General features: G+C 36.0%; 7 protein-coding genes and 1 long non-coding RNA gene across 11 annotated transcripts; 2 read left to right on the plus strand and 6 right to left on the minus strand.

The window, feature by feature from the left end:
- Positions 1–28: 28 nt before the first annotated feature.
- On the minus strand, positions 29–6,383 carry LOC129568975 (4-hydroxybutyrate coenzyme A transferase). 2 transcript variants are annotated; one of them, XM_055447322.1, is made up of 9 exons: positions 6,152–6,383; positions 5,631–5,958; positions 1,572–1,873; positions 1,393–1,483; positions 1,140–1,328; positions 853–1,068; positions 650–787; positions 441–569; positions 29–356 (listed from the first exon to the last, which is right to left on the minus strand). In XM_055447322.1, the coding sequence occupies exons 2-9, from the start codon at positions 5,821–5,823 to the stop codon at positions 172–174; spliced, it is 1,443 nt and encodes a 480-aa protein (XP_055303297.1). In that variant the 5' UTR covers positions 5,824–5,958; positions 6,152–6,383; the 3' UTR covers positions 29–171. The 2 variants fall into 2 exon arrangements, with proteins under 2 accessions (XP_055303297.1, XP_055303298.1); XM_055447323.1 differs by lacking the exon at positions 6,152–6,383 and having other exon boundaries at positions 5,631–5,996.
- Positions 6,384–6,897: 514 nt separating this feature from the next.
- Positions 6,898–8,152, plus strand: LOC129568976 (uncharacterized). Of its 2 annotated transcripts, none has more exons than XM_055447324.1 (4): positions 6,898–7,165; positions 7,298–7,403; positions 7,471–7,806; positions 7,889–8,152. In XM_055447324.1, exons 1-4 carry the CDS (start codon positions 7,069–7,071, stop codon positions 8,109–8,111), a joined length of 762 nt encoding a protein of 253 aa, XP_055303299.1. In that variant the 5' UTR covers positions 6,898–7,068; the 3' UTR covers positions 8,112–8,152. The 2 variants fall into 2 exon arrangements, with proteins under 2 accessions (XP_055303299.1, XP_055303300.1); XM_055447325.1 differs by having other exon boundaries at positions 6,912–7,165; positions 7,892–8,152.
- LOC129568977 (nucleoplasmin-like protein) lies at positions 8,141–9,176 on the minus strand. The gene is made up of 5 exons (XM_055447327.1): positions 9,139–9,176; positions 8,991–9,065; positions 8,696–8,838; positions 8,388–8,612; positions 8,141–8,300 (listed from the first exon to the last, which is right to left on the minus strand). The coding sequence occupies exons 2-5, from the start codon at positions 9,025–9,027 to the stop codon at positions 8,208–8,210; spliced, it is 498 nt and encodes a 165-aa protein (XP_055303302.1). The 5' UTR covers positions 9,028–9,065; positions 9,139–9,176; the 3' UTR covers positions 8,141–8,207.
- Positions 9,177–9,557: 381 nt separating this feature from the next.
- On the minus strand, positions 9,558–10,789 carry LOC129569348 (nucleoplasmin-like protein). The gene is made up of 4 exons (XM_055448099.1): positions 10,644–10,789; positions 10,220–10,365; positions 9,904–10,131; positions 9,558–9,825 (listed from the first exon to the last, which is right to left on the minus strand). Exons 1-4 carry the CDS (start codon positions 10,660–10,662, stop codon positions 9,754–9,756), a joined length of 465 nt encoding a protein of 154 aa, XP_055304074.1. The 5' UTR covers positions 10,663–10,789; the 3' UTR covers positions 9,558–9,753.
- A 131-nt stretch (positions 10,790–10,920) lies between these two features.
- On the minus strand, positions 10,921–11,845 carry LOC129569347 (nucleoplasmin-like protein). The gene is made up of 4 exons (XM_055448098.1): positions 11,686–11,845; positions 11,484–11,614; positions 11,168–11,407; positions 10,921–11,074 (listed from the first exon to the last, which is right to left on the minus strand). Exons 1-4 carry the CDS (start codon positions 11,720–11,722, stop codon positions 10,991–10,993), a joined length of 492 nt encoding a protein of 163 aa, XP_055304073.1. The 5' UTR covers positions 11,723–11,845; the 3' UTR covers positions 10,921–10,990.
- Positions 11,838–17,731, plus strand: LOC129569346 (ionotropic receptor 93a). 2 transcript variants are annotated; one of them, XM_055448096.1, is made up of 19 exons: positions 11,838–12,089; positions 12,236–12,278; positions 12,349–12,501; positions 12,678–12,814; positions 12,879–12,987; positions 13,139–13,297; positions 13,385–13,758; positions 13,834–13,927; positions 13,993–14,135; positions 14,209–14,241; positions 14,316–14,389; positions 14,452–14,524; positions 14,623–14,691; positions 14,895–15,050; positions 15,174–15,336; positions 15,433–15,653; positions 15,809–15,989; positions 16,073–16,309; positions 16,390–16,838. In XM_055448096.1, exons 1-19 carry the CDS (start codon positions 12,069–12,071, stop codon positions 16,485–16,487), a joined length of 2,538 nt encoding a protein of 845 aa, XP_055304071.1. In that variant the 5' UTR covers positions 11,838–12,068; the 3' UTR covers positions 16,488–16,838. The 2 variants fall into 2 exon arrangements, with proteins under 2 accessions (XP_055304071.1, XP_055304072.1); XM_055448097.1 differs by lacking the exon at positions 11,838–12,089 and having other exon boundaries at positions 12,132–12,278; positions 16,390–17,731.
- A 7-nt stretch (positions 17,732–17,738) lies between these two features.
- On the minus strand, positions 17,739–21,522 carry LOC129569350 (RING finger protein 11). The gene is made up of 3 exons (XM_055448100.1): positions 19,353–21,522; positions 18,920–19,191; positions 17,739–18,765 (listed from the first exon to the last, which is right to left on the minus strand). Exons 1-3 carry the CDS (start codon positions 19,461–19,463, stop codon positions 18,714–18,716), a joined length of 435 nt encoding a protein of 144 aa, XP_055304075.1. The 5' UTR covers positions 19,464–21,522; the 3' UTR covers positions 17,739–18,713.
- A 159-nt stretch (positions 21,523–21,681) lies between these two features.
- LOC129569056 (uncharacterized) lies at positions 21,682–22,529 on the minus strand. The gene is made up of 3 exons (XR_008688009.1): positions 22,380–22,529; positions 21,941–22,310; positions 21,682–21,852 (listed from the first exon to the last, which is right to left on the minus strand). It is a non-coding gene; the product is annotated as an uncharacterized LOC129569056 (long non-coding RNA).
- Between the last annotated feature and the right edge of the window lie 65 nt (positions 22,530–22,594).

Raw genomic sequence — 22,594 nt, forward strand, 5'->3', positions numbered from 1 at the left:
AACTATACATCAAAAATGCTCAACAATATTTTCGGTTTAACGTTCAATTTTAAGCCAATTTATTTGCATCCAATTCTATTGAAATTTCCAAACCAATCCAATTTATATCTTAACAATTGTGTTCAACTCGCTAGGAATTTACATAGCAAATCTAATACTTGAGGCGAGAGCTTAGGCGGAAGGCATGCATTTTAGCCGTTCAAATGCAGCTTTCTCGAGGCTTTCTCGATGATCTGGGTGGGCAATGTTGATGAGTGCGTGTGCTCGTTGCCGTAATGTCTTTCCAAACAAATGAGCGATACCGAACTCAGTGACTACATAGTGAACATGGGCACGAGATGTTACAATACCACCGCCTGTCAAGTGAAGAAAAAATGAACGAAAATTTAAAATATGATTTCAAAACGAACCGAATGTTTCACAGAAAGAAAAGTCTTTACCCAATTTAACAGTTGGAACAATTTTCGATTCATTGCGTTTTGTGACTGAAGGCAGAGCAATGATTGGTTTCCCTTTGCCATCGAATCCTTCGGCTGCACCACGAATAAAATCGACTTGACCACCGAATCCTGTGAAAAAACGTACAATATTTCGTTAGAAAATCCAAATCAATTAAAATATTGTCATTCATATCAGTCTTTTTGCTTACCTGAGTACATTCTGGTTCCAATCGAATCGGAGCACACTTGTCCGGTGAGATCAACTTCGATGGCTGAATTGATGGCAGTCATTTTTGGGTTTTTCGCAATAATTCCGACATTATTTACATAGGAAATATCCAACATTTCTGGGGAAAAAAAACATGATCAATTCCTATTGCTCAATTCGTCTTTTAACAAGGCAACAACGTACCGATAAACGGATTGTTATCAACAAAGTCGTATAGTTTCTTCGTTCCGATCAAAAATGAACCGACGATACGTCCCTTGTGGATAACCTTCTTGGCGTTCGTTACACAACCGTTTTTCACCAAATCGACAACACCATCGGCAAACATCTCCGAATGAATACCAAGGTCCTGGTGATTGTGCAATGCATTCAAAACAGCATCAGGGATATTTCCGATTCCTGTAAACAGAGCAACGAATTCATTTGAAAATGACAATATTTTTGGAATAAAATATATGAGAGAGTCGTACCCATTTGCAGTGTGGCACCATCATCAACCAAATTCTCAGCGATTAATTGACCAATTTTAGTTTCTTGTTCTGTTGACCCTTTGCCGCCATGCGATGGAAGCGGTACATCGATATGAGCAGCAAAATCAAAATGTGATTGATGAATAATTGAATCTCCGAATGTGCGTGGCATTTGCTTGTTAATTTGCGCTGAAATTGAGTCATTTCAATTAGTTCCATTGTTTTCTAACTCTCTAATTAATGTTTGACCCACCAACAATGACTTTGGAATGTTGAAGAGCAGCTCGGACACAATCGACACTCGTTCCCAATGAACAGTAGCCGTGTTGATCTGGTGGCGAGACCTAGAATTGAACAACAATAGAATAATTTGTAAATTTTTTTTTTTGGTTTCTTGGAAAACTTCCAAAAAATGCGCATTTCTCGTCTTACCGAAATAAGTGCGACATCTGGACGATAGATTTTCTGGTGGAAAAGTTTTGGAATTTCATGCAAAAAGATTGGTACAGCATCGGCACGGCCATCAGCAACTGCTTTACGTACATTGCCACCCATGAAGAATGAAACCGATCGGAAAGTGTTCTCCAATGATGGATCAGTGTATTCGGCCAAGCCCTCGGTGTGCATAGCGCAAACTGTCACATCGCTCAATTTGGCGGCCTTGCCATGTTCAGCCAAAGCAGTTACAAGCTTCGTCGGGGTCGCAGCAGCTCCTTGAACAAATACCGTATCACCTAAGAAGAAGGGAAAAATAAGTTTGTTTACATTCAATGAACTATGATCATACATTTCATTACAAAACAAATTGTTTATGAATTGAAAAAAAAAAACAACAGTGATTCAATTATTTCATTAATGACACTAATTTAATGCCTACATTAACCGACGTGTTTTTGTTTCTATTAAAGTAAATAGCTTCTTATTAGCCATGATCATGATTTTCGTTCACAGCACAAGTGAGAAGAGATAGCGAAACGTAAACAAAGGCGCTGCCTTTATTTATAACCTGTCAGAAATTGAGCGTGACGATTCGATTAGCTGTTGCTGTGTGTCTTTTTGTGTTATACTACTGTGTCCAAAAAGTAAGGTGACATTGCATTTAAAATTTAGCGCGCTGGGGAATTTGAAAAAATCCTTTTATTTTTAGGTTGGTAGGACTGTCTTTGACATCCCTGCCAAATTACACGTCAAAATATTCATTAGTGTTTGAGATACGCTTCGTTTTGTGGACTGCTAAAAGTGAATTTCTCGTTTTTTGCGATGTCGAAATTTGTTGATCAAAGAATTTGCATTAAATTTTGTTTGCGGAATCAATTTTCTGCTGCGGATTCGTTGAGGATGGTGCAGAAAGCCTTTGGTGATGAGGCTATGTCGAAAAAAAATGTTTACAAGTGGTATAGTGAGTTCCAAGCAGGCCGTGAATGTGTCGAAGACGAAGAGCGTGCTGGGCGACCATCAACCTCAACCGACGAAGCTCACGTCCAAAAAATTAAAGATTTGGTGTTGGAAAACCGTCGATTAACGATTAGAGACCTTGCTGATGATATTGGCATATCGAAAGGCTCAGTCAATACCATTTTGAAGGATGTTTTGGGCCTCAAACGCGTCAAATCTCGACTGGTACCGAAATCATTGAATTTTTTGGAAAAAAGGTGTCGAGTTGACGTGTGTGAAACAATGCTTTCTGACTACATTGACAAGACGAAATGCATGATCACTGGAGACGAGACTTGGATCTATGCTTACGACCCGGAAACAACCGACCAATCGAGCGAATATCGTGCCAAAGGTGAGCCGAGACCAAAAAAAACCGCGCCAAAGTCGCTCAAAAATCAAGGTCATGTTGACTGTTTTCTTCGATTATCGGGGTGTTGTGCATTATGAGTTCCTTCCCCCGGGTCAAACAGTCAACAAGGAATATCATTTGAGTGTTATGCGTCGTTTGCGTAACGCTATCCGCCAAAAGAGGCCGGAATTGTGGAAAGACAACTCTTGGTTTTTGCACCATGATAATGCATCGTCTCACAATGCGATCATTCTTCGTGAACATTTCGCCAAAAACTCGACTCATATCGTTCCACAACCACCGTATTCACCTGATTTGGCACCGTGCGACTTCTGGCTGTTCAACAAGCTCAAAAGACCGCTCCGGGGACACCGTTTTGAGACGATAGAGCAGATTGAAGCCGCAGCGAAGACGGAGCTGAGGGCCATCCCTGAAGTCGACTTTTTCAACTGTTTCGAAGATTGGAAAATCCGTTGGCATAAGTGCATTGTATCGGGAGGGGATTACTTTGAAGGCGATGAAATTGATTTGGAAGAATAAATAAAGAATTTTCAAAATAAATGCAATGTCACCTTACTTTTTGGACACAGTAGTATTTATGCCGGGTTGCAAACACAGCAAAACAGCATAAATCTCGAGCGACTAATACATTTTTCAAGGTTTTTTCCGCATTTGGATGCTTAAATAAATGCTTTGGCTCATTTTTGTTGTTTAAAACATTTAATAAACATCTTTTGTTGTTCAAATAGAATTGAAAGTGACTACGACAATACAATTTAGAAAAAGTCCACCAAATGAAATGGACGCAAATACTTTTGCGATTATGTTCAATAAAATGCTCAATTGGTTGCAATCAACCAGAACTCAATGATTTTGTTGATTCGCTTGACATTTTATTATTTAATTAACTTTAATACCACACAGCTTTCCGGTTGTTCTATAATTCATGACGTGGTTTTGCATATGTATCCAGTGAGTTTCATGCTGATATATTGTACACTCGCCTGTCGCCACACTCGCACAGCAGATTCATGCATAATAAAAAGTCTCGACTGGATGCGATAATATTTGACTATGATGTTATTTGAAAGCATAAGAAATTATCATGAGAACACAAACGTTGTATTGCGATGAATAAGAGAATAAAAAGATAAACAAAAACTGCAATGTTTTTTATGTTGAAATCAATGTTTTGCTATTGAATGCAAATCGGGCGTTAGACGTGACAATTCCATTTTTATCTAATCAGCTGTTTTTGTTATGAATTCGAAATTTCACAACTTCGGAGGTCGGGATAGGAAGCAAAAAAACGACAACAAAAATTCACTTTTTGCATACAGACCGCGTATGAAGTATGTCAAAAAAACCTTCGACACAAATATCGGATTTGACACACGAAAAAAAAATCATTTTTCAATTGCGGCTCACTTCAAATATGCGGAAACATAGCGCCAACGAGTGAGACAACTATTCTCGATCATTTTTCTGGCAACGTTAATCGTCACCAAGCCTCATTATATCGCAGATAATTAAGTAGAAAAAAAACGCATTAAAATTATACGACAATTTCGAAATGTGAGCTAAAACAAATGCACAAGTGTAGTAAATATTTGCTGTCTACCACATACAAATGCCGTTAAATATAGTCGACTGTGCAGCTCGAATCATTTAACAAGCTTAACTCGTATTCAATTCTTCTGCTTTTAACTCAATAAAACTTCCTCGCAACGAAACTTATGAATAAATGTTGACGCTAACGTTCAATTTGAATAATTAACGTCGACGTTCGAAAGGCAAAGAAGAAAATCAAAAACATTCCCATAAGTTTACGTTCTGTGTTGACATTGATGAACTTTGATGTCTTGGCGCAAGCACTCAAACGAATCAATCAACTGCCGAACCTATTGTTACGTTTGGTATGATTCAAGCAGCGCTCTACAATTTATATTAAGCAATGAAATCTTTTTTTTAAAACATCGTCAGCAATTTTCTGTAATTAATAATTCATCGAAATCTCATATTTCGTACTTTTACCCAGGTGACAAAAACCAGTTACAATAAAATTCATTTCAAAGTTCAGTTGACATATTGTGTGTTTGATATCGGTATCAGCGTTTTTTTTTCGCTTATCGCTCTTGAAATGCATGCATTAACAATGTTAATTTGTGCCTGGCTATGGTTATGAAATACATACAAAACAAACAGTGAGCACAACGTCAATATTTCACTCAGAGCAGCGAAAATTGTGTTTTTCTTCATTGTTTTATAAGTAAACTCACTCTTCCGTATATGTGTCAACGCGAAAGTGGATAACCCGCTTTAAAGTGGTTACTTGGCACACATCTTCGTGTAAGTGATATCACTCTCACACTATGTTATCCTTATTATACGCGGGAAAAATCAATATTGAAACCCGGTTAATAGTATCAACATGAAATATAATCAGCACAATTCAGAAATATCATGAATATTCAATTCAAAATGAACTAGGCATTGAAACAACAGCCCGCGCGTTGAAAAACACGAACTCCATTTCTGGGGTTTAAAAATAGATTTTCAAACAATTTGACGATTCATTTTTTCGGCTATTTGTATTTTAGCATTTAAAATCGATTTTTGGCATAGAGCATGGCTCGTTCGTTTCAATTTAGTTACAGCGTAATAAAAGAAATTTCCTGAAAACCAGAAACATCTCGTTTACATACCTGATTTGACGCATTTAACTGCATCTTCAATTGAACAGAATGTGGGGTCTCGGTTTATGGGCTGGCTTGGTTCCGGTGAATATGTGTAAAATGTTCTGTTCGATGTGGCACTTTGAACAATGTTTGCTAAACGACCACATTGCTCCAACTTGACGAACTGTTTTAAATTTGCATATCGACGAATTGCATACATTTTATTTTCAGCAACTTTCCAATTCACAATTAACCAAAATAAATTATAAAATTAAAAATTGTCGATTTTTAAACAATTTTGCACGATTTCTTTTCTGGTTGACGCAGAATTTGGTTAAAGAAATAAAAAAATTATCTGAAAACAAAACGAAAAACTTGTTAATAAAATGTACACGATTCAATCATTTGGAATAGTGAGTTTTTTTTTTTGACAGAATGTCATCAATTGAATATTTTGGAAGAATGTGTATAGTTGTTGTTATTGTTGTTTTCTCTTTGACACAAGCGATTGCCGAAAAAAAAAAATTCTTCAATCACATCTCACTTACACACACATATACACCTCGTTGTGGATAAAATGACCGTCGTTTCTTGTTCAGATCAAAATCACTAAAATACACCTATTATTCGATATTAAAATTTTCCTGCGTTGAGAAAATGAAAAAAAAATTCAAATTAAACTGTTGATGAATAAATTTGAATGAAAAATGTGTCGGATTCGAGCGGTGGCTACGATGTGTCCGCCGGCTAAACGTATACTAAACCATATAGTACAACCGAGTCATACATTCATTGTACTTTCTCTGCGTGATGATAATATACACATATAACATTGAATATATAGAAATGGTATGTGACGTAAAGCGTTGCGGCCCGCAATTCAATCACATATACCAATGCATCTTCGGATCGAAGCGTCACGTAAACTTTCCTGTTTTGTTCATTATTCTGTCTGCACGATTGATACAAATGCTTTCATTCAACACATAATTGGGGATTAGATTTTAATGAGGTTGTGACGGGGCAGCCAAACATGAAATACATGCATTTTAAAACATGGGATGGATAATTTGTTTATATTCTTCGGAACAAATGAAATCCTAATTCAAACAGAAAAGATTGCGTATTGATGTGGTTCTTTTGACTCTGTTACTCTTCAAATAAACAAATTCAGCCAAGTTGCATTCGACAAAAAAAAAAACATTATTCAAACGAAAATTTTCTTCAAGGGACACCTGTTCAACATTCGTTCGTTCATTCAGAATTGTGTATTGACTCCAATGGTAAACATGCAATGTTTTTGAAATTCTCAATGAGTTGACATCTGTCAAATGCAGCGATTTGTGTCCTAACCTCCAAAATTCGGAGCGGTTTGTTTATAAAAGTGTTCATTTATCGTAAATAATACTGAGAACAGGTCTTTTAACGCGGCAAAATCCATAGTAAATACCGCTGAATCGACACAATGCTTCGCAACATTAGTAAACATAATTTCACGGGCATCAATTCGAAATTTTGTCTCACAAATGGATTTGCTCAAGTGATGTATAGGCCACCAATGGGTATGTGTTGATTTGCAGAATTGGATTTTTTTTTTCAACTAATCTTTTATTTGAGAAAACCAATTTAATTCGAACAATTTCGTTTTTTAAATTTTTGATTTACGACCAGATTTTAATTTGAATAAATTCCAGAAATAAATGTCGTAAAATTGATGGGAACAATCGAGCACAAAGTAAAACGACTCCGGAATGGGGCGATAAGACTATTTCTGAAAACATTAAATGAGGATACGAGCTAGTAAGTGACCACTGCTATTTCCAAAATTCGAATAATTTTACACATTACGAAAATCATGCACTTTTAGTTGTGTTCATCGCGTATCTATTGCAAATTCGAATCTGCTGGCTATGGTCGGAAATCAATTGGCTGTGAACAAACGGATTTACATCGGTGGCAGAATGAAAACCGAAAATGTTTACATTGAAAATCAAATACATCAGGATGTTGAGGTCATGGCAAACGAATTATTCTTTTTGGAACCAAATCCAAAAGTCACCGTGGAATCGATGGAAAAATTAGACGAAACTCGGCCAATTCAACCGGATCAAAATAGCATTGAAATGCTGGCATTCATTGGCACTGAAGTGTATAATGAACGAAATATTTGTGCATTCTCTCTGAACACACACTTTACGACACGGTAAAAAATAGTTGCTTCAGTGAATCATGCATGAAAATGTAATTCATTTTATTAATTGATTGGTCTATTTCGATGTGTTCAGCAGGAAAGGGATGCAAGATGAGTCAATATCAAGAGATTTACACAGGGTGCTAATTTATAACGATCCAGAAATGCTTGAGATAGGCCGCAATCTACGCAAACACGATCGAGTTTATGTGAATGGACTCATAAATTATATCACAAAAAAATATCCCGACGGGAAAGACTATACGAACGGTCATATTCAACCAACAAATCTAGTCAGATTGAAAAAGTTCGAGTAAAACAATCGGAAGCAAATAAATTGGAAATGTTTGTTATAGTATATTTTTTGTGTTTGTATTTCTCTGTTTAAAAAACTGTATTTTCAATCAATTGGCTTATTTTTTCTTGTTTGATTTGTTGGTTGCCAACTTTGGTTTCTTCGATGGTGGTAATTCCTCAGCATCTTCTTCGAAGTCGTTTTCTTCCAACTGAAATCGAGAGAAAATGCACATGGTCAATCGATGCTGTTCAAGCAAAGAGAAAAAAAATAAAGGTTAAGGTTTGTGTTAACTTACGCCTTCTTCGTCGCTGTCGTAATCTTCGCCACCTTCGATGACTTGGTCTTCGTAGCCATTTGGTACTTGTTGTCCGTGAATGTAAACTGGGCCACTGCCTTCGACCAATGTGAATGTAACGGGTCCGTATGGGAACTCCAATTCGGGTTGTACGACACGTGATTCACCCACTTTTAACACAGCAATTGGAATTTTCACAGTTTCATTGGCCGAAAGGGTTTCCACCTGTTTAAATAAAAACCGAAAAAAATGGCGATCAACTTCATATTGCTACGAAAAATATGAACCATATTTTTGTTCATACTAACCTCAACGACGTTGTATTCATTTTCTTTGGCTGTGTGACCGAGCAAAATTTGGCGCAAATGCAAGCGATCAGCATTCAAGGATTCTTCGCTTTCGGCTTTTGAGTCCCATGTGATTGATGCACCCTTCTTGTCCAATGTGGCACCTATGCGAATGACAAACGAACACAATTTATGCAAATTAATTGCAAATATTTTTTTTTGGTTATATCACATGCAGTTGCAAATGTGTGTGTGCGTGCGTTGATGCCAACAGCATTGAAACATTTATCAAATTATTGCTTTTCTTAAAACTTACCATAAAAGTATTCTTCAGATTTCACAACACCCTTCATTGTTGATGCGTTTTATTAACAATTCAAACAGAATAAGCCTATTGAAATGAATAAAATGGGAAAATTAAATGTTTGCTTCAATTAGAATACCATGTGTACGAAGCAACGCACCGGTTTGTAAAGAAATATTGCCTGGATTTGACATTTTGAATTACCAACAAGTTTATTCTTATTTGCCATTTTGATGTACTAGATTTTTGTTTGTTTCAAGTGAATTTTTCGATGAACCGGTCTGGATCAGTTCACGCGTGAAATTGGTAAAATGTTTGTTAATCGCAATATTTTGTTGAATACAAACACCAAATGAATGACCGATTGATTTTTGCCATTTGGATATTGCTCAAAAAATATTCCATGACAATCCATAAAAAATGAATTTTATGCTGATGCAAAAATGAACTTCATTTCATTGGGCTGTGGAAGTGATAAATTCATCTATAAAATTGAGTAAAAAAAAAAGTCTGCACGGAACAAATGGCCGACTCAATGTATTTATCGGCGGTGAATAAACGATAAGAAGTAAAATGCGATTTAATCTCAAACTTAATGTAAATTTATTTGATTTATGATAGATTTACAGGGCTGAATGCCAAAGTGTGTAGCTGTTGTTGGTTGGAACTGTGTATAACAACAGTTGAATTTGTCGAATATGCCTAGCATATGTGAGCGTCTTTGTTGTGAAGCTATCACAGCAATTGGACTGATTTTGCTAAAAGATTTGGTGAATCAGTTCTTCTTGCCGTTTTTGGCGTTCTTTGCCTTTGAAATCGACACCTTGGCATCTTCTTCGTCTTCCTCCTGCAAACACAAGCAAAACGATTCAGTACATGAGAAAACAAACACAGTGCAAAACAAGACATGATTTTCAGAACCTACCTCTTCTTCTTCGCCCGACAGCTCGGTGGAGTCTTCAATTTCGTAGTTTCCTGGTACTTGTTGGCCATGAATGTAAACGGGTCCGTTGCCTTCAACCAATTTGAATGTAACTGGTGGATCGGGAAATTCCAAAACTGTTTGGATGGAACGTGTTTCGCCGGCTTTCAATACAGCTACTGGTACTTTGATTTGATTTGGTTTCGATTCACTCATCGATGACGTTTCAATCTACAATTTCAATCGAAAAACACCAACAACAGATAGAAAATTAGATCAACAACAACAACAAAAACGAATAGAACATGTGTGAACTCACTTCAACGACATTGTATTCATTCTCTTTGGCCGTATGGCCGAGCAAAAACTGGCGAATGATCAATTTGTAGAATGGATTTGGGAATTCTTTTGTATCACCGACAACGTCCCATTTGACGGATTTGTTGGTTGAATCGAGTGTTGAGGCTACAATCAAACAGAGAATACATGCGGTCTAATTAATGGCACAAAAAATGTAATTGCCAACATTATAAAATGTAAATGAGCGAAACGTTTTTTTTTTTTTCGGTCGGTTTCAATGCGTGTTTACACAAGTGCAGCACTTTGACATTTCATACAAACGATTGTTGCCAAACAAAAATTCAACAATTTTTTTTACGTACAATATTTTTTATGAAATCTCAATGACCACCATAAAATAAGAGCATTTTCTAGCAAAGAATCTATTTAGATGGAATATTTACCGTAGAAATTATCGTCCATGGTTATGATTGTGGAAATAAAGTTGGATTTTAATACGGGATCTAGATACGAGCAATAAGCCGGTCAAATGTAGAAAAGAAATATTTTTGTGCTGCTATCAGCGTTGACATTTCATAGGAGCGCGACCAACTGTCAAAATCTAGTACCAAAATTCATCTGTCAAACAATGCGATTCGCTTAACAAACAATTTATTTATCAACAGGAGCATTTTTTTTTATTGGCTTTAATGAATGAAAATGGGCATTTTCCCTATTTTGGGACCAATGAAATGAATTGAAAGAGAATTTTCATTAAAATTATCGAGTTTGTTTATTTTCAAATTGAATTTCATTTATTGTTCGATAGTTTTTGTCTCTTTGGTGGATTTTCAGGCTCTTGCTCTTCTTCTATATAGTCCTCTTCATCCAGTAACTGCAATTGATTTGGGGAATAAGATTACTTTTAATTGAAGAATTCCATTAGAATAGATATTTTGGAAGAAAACTATGGCCATCATCATTTTACCTCTTCTTCATCGACGAGTTCCTCTTCGCCAGCCATTTCGTCCATGGCATAAGCCTCATCGGCGCTAGTGTCTGGTGGTGCCTGCAAACCGGTGATAATCACTGGACCACTGCCTTCAACCAATTTGAATGTGACTGGACCTTCGGGAAATTCCAGATTTGATTGAACCACACGCTGTTCACCAATTTTCAGCACTGCGATTGGAATTTTGACTGAACCATTCACAGACGGAGCCTCAACCTATGGAAAAGTACACTTTTTTTAAATTTTTTTTCTTCTTCAAATCTTCGTTACAATTCAATTTGAGTAAACATACTTCAATAACATTGTACTCATCGGCTTTTGCGGTATGACCGAGCATCAATTGTCTGATGGCCAAACGCTGGGCTGGTTCCCATTGCACTGGTGTCCATACTGACTCATCTCCTTCTTTATCAAGCGTAGTAGCTATCGGAAAAATACAATTTTTTTTTTTCAATTTCTTTTCCTCTACAAAAACCCATTGCTTTTCCACTTACCATAAAAATATTCTTCAGCTTTAACTGCACTAGTCATTTTGTTGTGGTTTGAAATTGGTGAAACGTTGTTCAAGCAAACGAAATACGCGTGCGATCTAACCGAATTGTGTATACAGAAAGAAGGGAAAAAAACTTGACATATGCTAAAGCCACTGTCACATTGTATTGAATGAACACCCGCTCGTTAGCATGTCTCTGTGGTGATGAGCAACATTGAATCTAGTACGGCAGTTCACTTGAGCTAGAACAATTTTTGAAATGTGCTTCTCCGTTACAATGTTGCACTTGAATTGTACGAGCGGATGAATAAATCACGCGACCGACCGACTAACAATGAATATTTGATGTGATCATCTGACACCTTATGAAAATGTGAATTATAAATGATGATGTCCCGATTTTCGGTGAGTATATAAGGCGAAGCGTTTCCATCGGTGACCGCAGAATCGGTCGACAGCTTGAGTTGGAAAAGTGGAAAAAGTCGCACAAAATGGCACAGAAATCGATTGGGATTTTGATTTTAATTTTTGTTTGGGTAAAATACTCGCAAGCAAACGATTTTCCATCGCTACTTGTAGCGAATGCCACTATGGGTAAATGAACTAGACTCGAATTGGTGTTTTAGAAAGTGTTTTCTTAATAGTAATTTGCTCAATTGAATAGGTGTGATCATCGACCATGAATATCTGGGCATAGAATATGAAAAAACGTTCGAAGTGCTCAAAGAAACCATCGAACGGGTGATAAGAGAGGATTTACGCGGCGCTGGACTCAATGTGAAATATTATTCATGGACTAAAATCAACTTTAATAAAGGTAATTCTCATGATGGAAAAATCATATTTTGTTTCTCGTCGCGCAAAATTTATATCACAATGGCAATAGAGATAAATTTTCATTTCAATCACATTGACAATCCAATCAATCTACGAACAAGAGTGAACCAATTTACTTTTAACTCATTTACTTTTTCAAATTTTTTTTTTTGCCAGATTTTACGGTTGTTTTTTCGATCGCAAGCTGTGCTGCCACTTGGGAAATATTCGAACATGTTCGTAAAGAACGTTTACTTTTGCTCGCTATCACAGACCCCGATTGTCCACGATTGCCATTGCACGAAGCATTAACCGTACGAAAAAAAAAACGGAGATTTTTTTCTGAAACTTTTTTGAATCATTTAACCTGTGTTCTAGATTCCGCGAATAAAAATTGGAGTCGAATTACCGCAAATTCTTGTCGATATTCGAACATCACATTCGGTGAACTGGAAAACAGCCACAATACTCTACGATGATATTTTCGGTATGAACTACATTTTTTGTTGTTTTTAATCGATTTTATTGACTTTTTGTGCATTCATTATCGACCAGAATCGGCTGAAAATGATGAGCCAAATTTGTTAAGCGAGGTGAGTTTTTGAAGAATTCTCCATTTTTCATCTCTATTCATTTAGATCGCGATACAATTAGTCGAGTGGCATCTTCTCTATCGGTTGAAAGTGACTCACTGGCCATGTCTGTTTCTCTTTTGAAGCTAAACAGTAGCACGGATTTGTATGAACGTCGTGAGAATATAAAAAAAAGCTTGTCAACTTTTCCTACTAGAAGTGTTGGTAGGTTGTGTCAAATGAAAATATTTTTTTTTTAATTTCAAAGCAAAATAAAAAATCACATGAAATTGTTCGCTTCTTTGTATTCAGGTGCCAATTTTATGGTAATTGCCACCATTCCGATGACAATAATAGAAGTGGCCACCGAATTGAATATGATAAATACGGCCAGTCAATGGTTGTTTTTGGTGTCAAATCCGCGAAAAACAAATGTTACACAATTGATAACGTATATAAAAGAAGGTGGTAATGTGGCAATTGCCACAAACAATACAATCATTGACGGCAGCTGTTCGCTGGGCGAAAATTGTTTGTACCATGAACTTTTGAAGAATTTTGCCATGTCATTGTCGAAACTAGTGCGCGAAGAGGAGACCATTTACAGCCAAATTTCCGACGAGGAATGGGAATCGATTCGATTGACAAAGCGTGAACGTCGCGATAATATGCTGGAATTCATAAAGGTACATTCGCTGTTACTAAATTGAAATTGATTTGGTTTTTTTTTTAAATTGAAATAACTGTTGTAAATTCCAAAGGACCGCTTACGTGATGTGCAACAGTGCAAGCCGTGTGTCAATTGGAAATTCGAATCAGCCGAAACTTGGGGATTAAGATTTGATAATACCGAAGGTTTGTTCACAATATTTGTTGAGCGTAGACAATTCTGCAATCATATTTGTTGTTTAAATCGTCAGGAGGGAAATTGAAAGCGTTCAAACCGATCCTAACGTATTCTGCTGTTTGGGACCCGATAAATGGTTTTGTTCACTACGACAACCTATTTCCACATATTGCACATGGATTTCGAAATCGTACCATTCCGATTGCTATTTATCATGTGAGTCACTTTATACCCAGTGTCGAAATGGATAAGTTTTGATGATTGAAATTGTCTTGAATTTCTTTGATAGAATCCACCGTGGCAAATTGTCTCGTACAATGAGGTAAATATATTGATTTTTAAAAAATTCAGAAATATTTACATAACATGGTAAATCACCGAATTTTGATTTTATAGGCTGGCGAGGTGAAATCAATGCGTGGCATCAGCGTCAATATTCTTAACGAATTGGCTGTTAAGCTGAACTTTACGTAAGAATTCCTGTTTCTTTAGATTCAATATGAAATAACCCAAAATTCCGATTTCTATTCAGTTACGCAGTGCATAATGTCGAACGCAGTGGAAATCGTACCACATACAGTTTTTGGGACGATTTCAACGTAACGGTATTTATTGATTGACACTTTCACGGAATTGATTTCCAATATTTATTTCGATCCTAATATCTGTTTTCTATTCATTTTCAATCATATTTCCTTCAAAGGCTGATGATGATATGAAAGCCACATTTGGTTTGCCGTCCGATGTTCTCGAATTATTAACCGAAAACACGGTAAGCGCGATCACACAAACGGCACCAATTGATAGAGAAAATTTGAACTAGTTACTAGTGAGCTTGTATTGACCGACTGAACTTTATTCGCGAGTTAATTGAAATTTTATTTATTTATGAAGCACGTGAAAGTGAAAAGCGTGCACTGCACTCCGATTCGCTTCATAAAATATTGACTTTTAACATTGGTCGTGATTTTACAGGTGCTTTTTGGAGCGATTGCTTTAACGGTGCATGAAACGTACGAAAAGGTGTTGAACTTCACGTTCCCTATCAGCGTACAGGCGTATGGCATGATGATACCGCGACCAAAGGAGCTCAGCCGTCTGTATTTGTTTCTATCGCCGTTTACAGTGGATGTGAGACAGTTTGGAATTTGGTTTTCTTTCTCTCCGTCTAATCGATTTATTATTCATTCTCGATATTTTTGGTCCTTCTCTTCTTTCTATCTCGTCTTAACTCGAACTCCACATTTGATGCAGACTTGGGTTTGTCTATCATTAACTATGGCTTTGATAGGGCCACTGTTTTACGTAGTACATTATCTGTCACCATACCATGAACATCATCATATTACGAAAAAAGGTGGCTTATTCAAAATTCAAAACTGTTTTTGGTATATGTACGGCGCACTTTTGCAGCAAGGTATAACACATGGCATCCAATTTTGATGGCTTTTCGTTCGAATAATAATATATACATTTTATTTATATTCATACTTATTGTCTATTACATATTTAGGTGGTATGTATTTACCTAGATCAGACAGTGGTCGAATTATTGTGGGCACATGGTGGCTTGTGGTGCTTGTGGTGATCACTACATACTGTGGCAATTTGGTTGCGTTTTTAACATTCCCAAAAATGGAAATACCAGTGAATACGGTCGGTCAATTGGTCAACCAGAAGCATGGATTTACCTGGAGCATTCGATCAAACACTTACTTGGAGTCTTATCTCAAAGTAAGTAAACACAAGACAAACCGAGGAAACAAAATGGCATGAATATAATAATCGTATTTATTCGCTGGAAGATTTTAAATTTTTTCAAGAATTTAATTTAAAAAAATCAAAGAAAATTCAACAAATTTCGTTAACCCACTTCAATCTCAATGCAGGAAACCGAAATTGAAAAATATGTCAGACTGAATGACAGTACGGAAACGCATGATAGCGTTACAAATGGCACAATTTCACGGGTTCGGGGCGGAAAACATATAATCATCGACTGGGAAACAAATTTGTTGCATATTATGCGCAAAGAATTCCTTGAGACTGACAAATGCGAGTTCACCTTGAGTACGTTCGGCGCATTGTATATCCCTCCATCTCTCTAATTGATGCTAATTGACGCTAATCGATGTCATAATTATATGTTCCAGGCAATGAAAAGTTTCTTGATGAAAAGATTGGTTTGATTTTACCGACAAACAGTCCTTACCTGAACATTTTCAACAATGAAATCTATCGAATGCTTCAAATGGGATTCATTCAAAAATGGCTAAGCGAATATTTGCCGAAGAAAGATCGTTGTTCCAGCAAAGCCAGTTCCATCGAAATCGAGAATCATACTGTCAACTTAAAAGATATGCAAGGGTGTTTCCTCGTTTTAGTCATTGGTATGCGTCAATATATTTCATTACAAAACTGTTTCTATTTTATCTTTGATTTTAGCAGCTAATATTTTCCTTGTCCGTAGGCATAATTGCGGCGCTCTTCGTAATAGTATTCGAATGCTGTTGCAAACGATATAGAGTGCTGGATGAAACAAAACTTATCAAACCATTTGTTAAGTAAAAGCCAAACACACATTTTATTGAAAAACGGTTTAGTTTTGGAGATATGGGGCCACACAAATAACTTATCAGAGGATATAAAAATGCTATTTTGTGTTCGCACATTATGCAATATTTATTGGTTGATTTTACCATCGATATTTCGAAACAATTTTCAGCAAAAAAAAAAAATTAACTTGTGTTTAATATTTATCACAGTCTTTACAGTAGTACAGAAAACATCGAATTTTTGTTTGTTCGATTTTGTTGTTGTGGTTTGGGTTTGGTTGTATTGCAAAACATCGAGCACGTTTTGTGTGGGAGAATATCAATAGTCCAAGAACATTAATTTCGAATGACAACATTCTTTCGACGTCGAAATTTCGCATTTGTTTCTGTTTTTGTTCAGAAAAGGAATTTTGTTTACAGATGATGACAGCAATCGTGTGCGAATTAAAGTTATTTTGGGCAATATTTCGATTATTCTATGAGTATTATAGTTTCGGACAATTTGCACGAGATAAAAATGTATTAGAGCTTGGTATAATTGGATAGGAGTTTAGAAAAAATGAAAGCGTTCATCTAATCATAACACAGTACGCACATCTAAGCCTAACAATTCTCAAAGTGTGAGTTCTTCTCTTCGTTCTCTCCGTTGGCCGTTGACCGGCAACCACCATCACACAAAGCAAAACAAGAGATTACAATCTGCGCCCTTACAACTTGAACGGTCGCGATTTTGCGCTAATCTCAATTATATAGCACACTAAAAGTTAATTTGGGTGCATAAGTCAGGTCGTGGCATCAATTTCAACACTCATTCCCATTTGCAACGTGAAATGTGTGATTTTTGAGCTCTTCCCCAGAGCGAATGACGCACCTTATACTAATGTAGCCATTCATTCGGTCAACGTTTGACGCATATACACCTCTTCCTATGACATTGCCCGGCTTCATATATCGAATCACAATCATTATTACAATAAAAGTCGAACTAGTGTTTATCTGTTTTCAAACTACAACGTCTACTGCTTCGTTTAATCCAATTCATTTTACGGCGTCAAATTAGCATAGTCCACAACGATAAAAATACTTGTGATAAAAGTCGTTTATCAACACATCTTCACGAAATGATCATGCAACATCCAAGATAAAATCCCGATTTTACTGGCCAAAAAATAAAAAAACAAAATTGTACCCGCATAGAAAAACTGAAAAATGAATAAAACCATGAGCACAACAGAATAAAAAAATCCAAATGAAAAAGAATGTATTTTTTTTACAGATTTTCCGTGTTTAATTTCAATATCAAATATAAATACAATCAAAATGTAAGTATAACCAATCTTAAACCGAATCAATAGTAATAAAAAGTAGTGTAATTGGCTGTTTGTTCATTCGTTAGAATTTTTATGTCGTCACGTTAGAGATGTTTTAGTTTGAAAAGACGGAGAAAAAAAAATAATAATAATATATCTAGAGATATTTGTTTCTAAACGTGTAAAGAAATAGATCATTAAATAAACTATGGTATAAACTATGCATCCGTTCATTCTAGTCCCATACAAATAACTTTGCAAATATACACTTATCTATCGATAGCTAAACAACATATACATAATTCTTCTTTCATTTCGTCGTCACAATGTTTTTTTCTTCTTCAAGTCAATCAATTTTATTCGCAGGGTTCAAAGTGAGAATTTGTTCATGCGCTTTATATATATGCATCTGTCGATCCAGTTTGTTATTGGTTATAATTTGAGAAAGAAAAATCTGGTGATAAACGATGTATATTTTGAATTATTTACAAAAAAAAAAAACTATAATTGTAGACACTTTAAGTGATTTAGCGAACTAGTTAGACAGCCCAAAAAGAAATTCAATCCAAATAGCTCGATTTCGAATTAATCACACCAACTAATTTCCCATGAATACTCTTATCACTCATTCCATAATTTAAATTTTGTATTTTCGTGTTATTCCTACTAAATAACGTTAGCGTAAAATGTATGTAGTTTCCATGCGGCGAATAAACGGCGAACAATTATGTCGCCTCGCACTATCGTCACAACAAACATGTGTATGATTGTTCTTCGAAGAGAATTTTTGTTTGGTATGAGAAACAAAAGTCATTTCATTCTTATCTATCGAAATATTATAAGAAAAAAAGAAGAAAACGGTCAATTTAGTTGTTGGTTCCTTCTTATCTGTTGAAGGAGATGCGGGGAGGAGAAACAAAGAAGAACTATTAGCAGGTTTCATAAGTGGTGAGCAGAGCTGCGTCAACTGGCTCCAGGCAACTGCGAAATAGAGAAAAATAATGCATAAATAATGTGGTAAAATTTGAAGAAAAAAAAAACATGAAATTTTGCTAAGAATTTTACAATTCACATCGTCTATAAATGGAGACTTTTCTTGTGTGACTTTTTCAATGAAAATATTTGAAATAAGCACCTGGGACATGTGAGACTTCGCATCAGCCAATCATCGATACAGCCAACGTGATAGGTGTGCATACAAGGTAGATAACGGATCGAGTCGCCGACATTGAATTCAATCATACAAATCACACATTCACGAGCCTTTTTGCATCCATCATACAGCCCCACCGGCAAGTGTTGTATCAAACCGATGCGTTTCGCTATTTTCACTTGTTCCTCCTCCGTCAAGTGGGTCACTGGCCGGCCCACCGATGGCGATGGATAAAATACTGGCTGCAATACCTCCTGCAAATGAAACATAAACCGATTTATTTGGAGAAATGAGCGAAAGAGTTAAAAGTTGAGCTAAAATTAGACGATGATTCAATCTTGTATTGATTCACCATCGCTGCCGTCGTCATCGTCGTTGTCTTTGTCATACGAGCGCCATGCGTGCATATACTTACCGAATATAACGGAGCCGGTCCCAGTTGTTCTGTAGATTCTCGATTTGGTTCATTTCCACCTCGCAACAACGAGATGTCGTCTGTGGTTGACCGTTTAAAGCAGTTGCCCATTTTTACGGTATTTATTTGTTTGTTTGTTTTAGTTTGCTATGCTAAACTAATATTAGAAGATCTCTATAAGATTCACGAGTTTTTAGCTTTGGTTTCGTCACCTCTTGCGCGCGTATCAAAAAACGATAACGGTTGTTTATAAGATTGGATGCGTTACGTTTCTTTATCACAAAATAGTTGCGCTCATTATTCGGAGCGCGTCAATTCGTTTGTTGCTTGCCCGCTTGCTTTCCCTCTATTAGAATCGACTCGCACTTTCAAAATTCATCAAAAGTGCTAATTTATTCAATCAATTTTTTATTGCACTGTCCAGCACTTAACATGCAAATGAAAATGCAACACACACATGTAGCATAGATCGAATAAAAGCACGAACGAACGAAAGGAACAGAACGAGAAAAAAAACACACACAAATCAATGACTTAAAGTTAAAGTGGTCGACGTGAAAATGTATGCGACATAAGGTCAATTCATGGTTGCATTCGATTGTTTTTTTTCTTCTCTCTCTCTCTCTCAACAAAATTTGCTCAATTCTAAACTGGTGAATATTATGACGCCTGAGACATATGTTTTGAATCTGATTTTTGAGCACGGTCGAGCACGGTTTGTTCCCTTTAGTTGTGAAACGATTAAATTTAGATTTCAGTTCCGTGTTTGGTTCTCCATTTGGTTCTCACATGATATGCAGAATACACGAAAAAAATAGTTTATTGCTGATGTATTGTCCTTGTGTAGCGCACGGTTTCGTAATCACACACCACAAACAAATAAAAATACACCGAAAACACCAACAATAACAATTTAAACTAGAAAAATTTGCGTAAATCTAATTATTCAACGCTCGATCACTGTCGATAAGGTTTCCGTTGTGTTTCAGTTATCGTATCGCTGCGATAGACACAAATAGAGAAAGTCGATTTGGTTGTTTTTTTCTGCCGAAAACATAGAAAAATCACCAGTTTTTTTTCGTCTGTTTCTAATATTGTTTATTTTTTGTTGATTGGTTGTGTTGATCGTCTTGGATTGGTTTTTACGCAAAACGCAATAGTGAAATGTCTACTTTTCTTTGTCTGGCAAATACACTGCGTCTCGCATAAAATGGCAACAGCACACAAAAAAACCCCTACAAAACACAGTCATTCACATTGAGCACATAACAAATACTCGCATCGTAGAGCGCGCGAGTGAGACAGTGAACGAATAACCAAAATCCACACTGTTTTGCGTTTATATTTCGTTTTTTTTGTTGCTTCTATGTATATATATATTGTAATATTGATGCTAGTCTACGAAATATCAAACAACAATTGAGCGAATAAGCGCAGATATCTGTCGGAATGTACTGCTACAGCTGCTTCTGCTGCTCTTCTATGTGCTCACACTTGATATACAACACTACTTATAGAGTGAATGATGATTTTTGCGTTACCAGCATTACTTTCACAATATCCAAAACAATTCATCAAATTGTAACACACACACACACTTGATATGCTCGGAACATTCAAATGGACATCGGTTCTACACAGCTATTACGCAAAATTGACGCACTCGATGTCATTCATCAATTCGATTCTCGAACAAATTACACGCCAATTTTTTTTTTCTGTGTCTCAATTATAAGAAATCATCGACGACTCGTAATTTCGCTGCACTTTGACTGCTTTTTTTCTTGTTCGTCACTTTCTGTTGTGAATTTTGTCGATTTGCCTGGACAAAATGCAATTTTTCAGAGAAAAAAAAAAAATAAAATAAAATAACGCTGAACAAACTGCACTTGCTTTCGATTGGATGCAAAAAGCGCAGCCACAGTATTTGACTTTTGTTCCTCAACTCTTTATATGACCACAAATAACAGACGAGACGACATATTTATTTGCCTTTTTTTTTTTTCTCTTTTTCATCAATTTATTTTTGTTATTTTCGTTCACATAGTCTGGCTGTAGTTGTGCGAATGAGTTTGTATTTATCAGAAAATTCACTCACACACAAATGATTCACCATAGATATACGCATTTCTCAAATTATTACGAGCCAAATGTCAGCCCGTGTCAGCTGAGTTTGATGGATAAGTGCCGATTTACGGCTGCAGAGGGCGACTCAGGGAAATTTCATTTGTTTTTGATTTTGAAATATTCAATGAAAACAGATTCAATACTTTTTTTCTGATAACATTATCTACATTTTTATTCAACAGTATTTTTTTTTATGCAGAAATAAAAGAACAGTAATATTAACATGGTTCATAACAAATATCAACAATATAAATTAATACAGAAAACAATCCTCAGTAAAATCTCTAACATAAATTTCATGCAGCACCATTGAATCGAGTTTATCGAACCGAAATTTACAGTAAAACCAAAAGGAGAATATCCAACTGATAACCTATATGCAATTTAAAAGAATTTATTAGCTCTACAATTTCAAATTGTGAAAATCTAATCAGAAATATTCAACTATTGCATTTACGTACATGAATGCCGAATGCAAAAGCAGCCAGAAAAACTAATTTAGCGTAATTTTCATTAATTTCATCCTCGATTAAATGCCATGAAATCCGCCATTGCAATGCATCGCCGATGAAAACGATGGCAACATTCTAAAAATACATCGTCGTCATCGAAACGATCTAAACAAATTGAACAGATGTCAGTTTCAAATTGATGTTGCATGAATTCTAGTAAATCTCTTCTCGGACTTTCCTCGTATCTCCATCGATTGTCTTGGTTTCTTGTATTTTGGTAAAAGAACAAAGCAAAGATAGCACTACCTAGAACAACACCGAATGTGATCGCTAAAGCAGCAGGATGCACCATTTCCGAATTTTTCTTCACAGTGAATGACTAAAATGAATTTTATTTATATATGTAGCAATTTGTATGACGCAAAAAACGATTTCAGAGTGAACTTACCCCAGAGCAAATGAAAATATCAAAATGATTGGTGAAAAAAAATAATCTCTATAGAATAAACAAATCAGTTGCCACTTTAAGCCTAGCATCAGTCGACAATTCCCAAATTTTTTCTTTCTTTTAATGTTTTGACAGTTAGCCAAACATCCACTAGATCTTGTTTGTTTACCGTAGTATCGCTATTTCTGTTGACACTGTATGTTATGTGCGATGAT

The sequence above is a fragment of the Sitodiplosis mosellana genome, unplaced genomic scaffold (assembly GCF_009176505.1).
Source record: "Sitodiplosis mosellana isolate CC-2019 unplaced genomic scaffold, AAFC_SMos_1.0 Smas_scaffold_30, whole genome shotgun sequence".
Classification (NCBI taxonomy): Eukaryota; Metazoa; Arthropoda; class Insecta; order Diptera; family Cecidomyiidae; genus Sitodiplosis; species Sitodiplosis mosellana.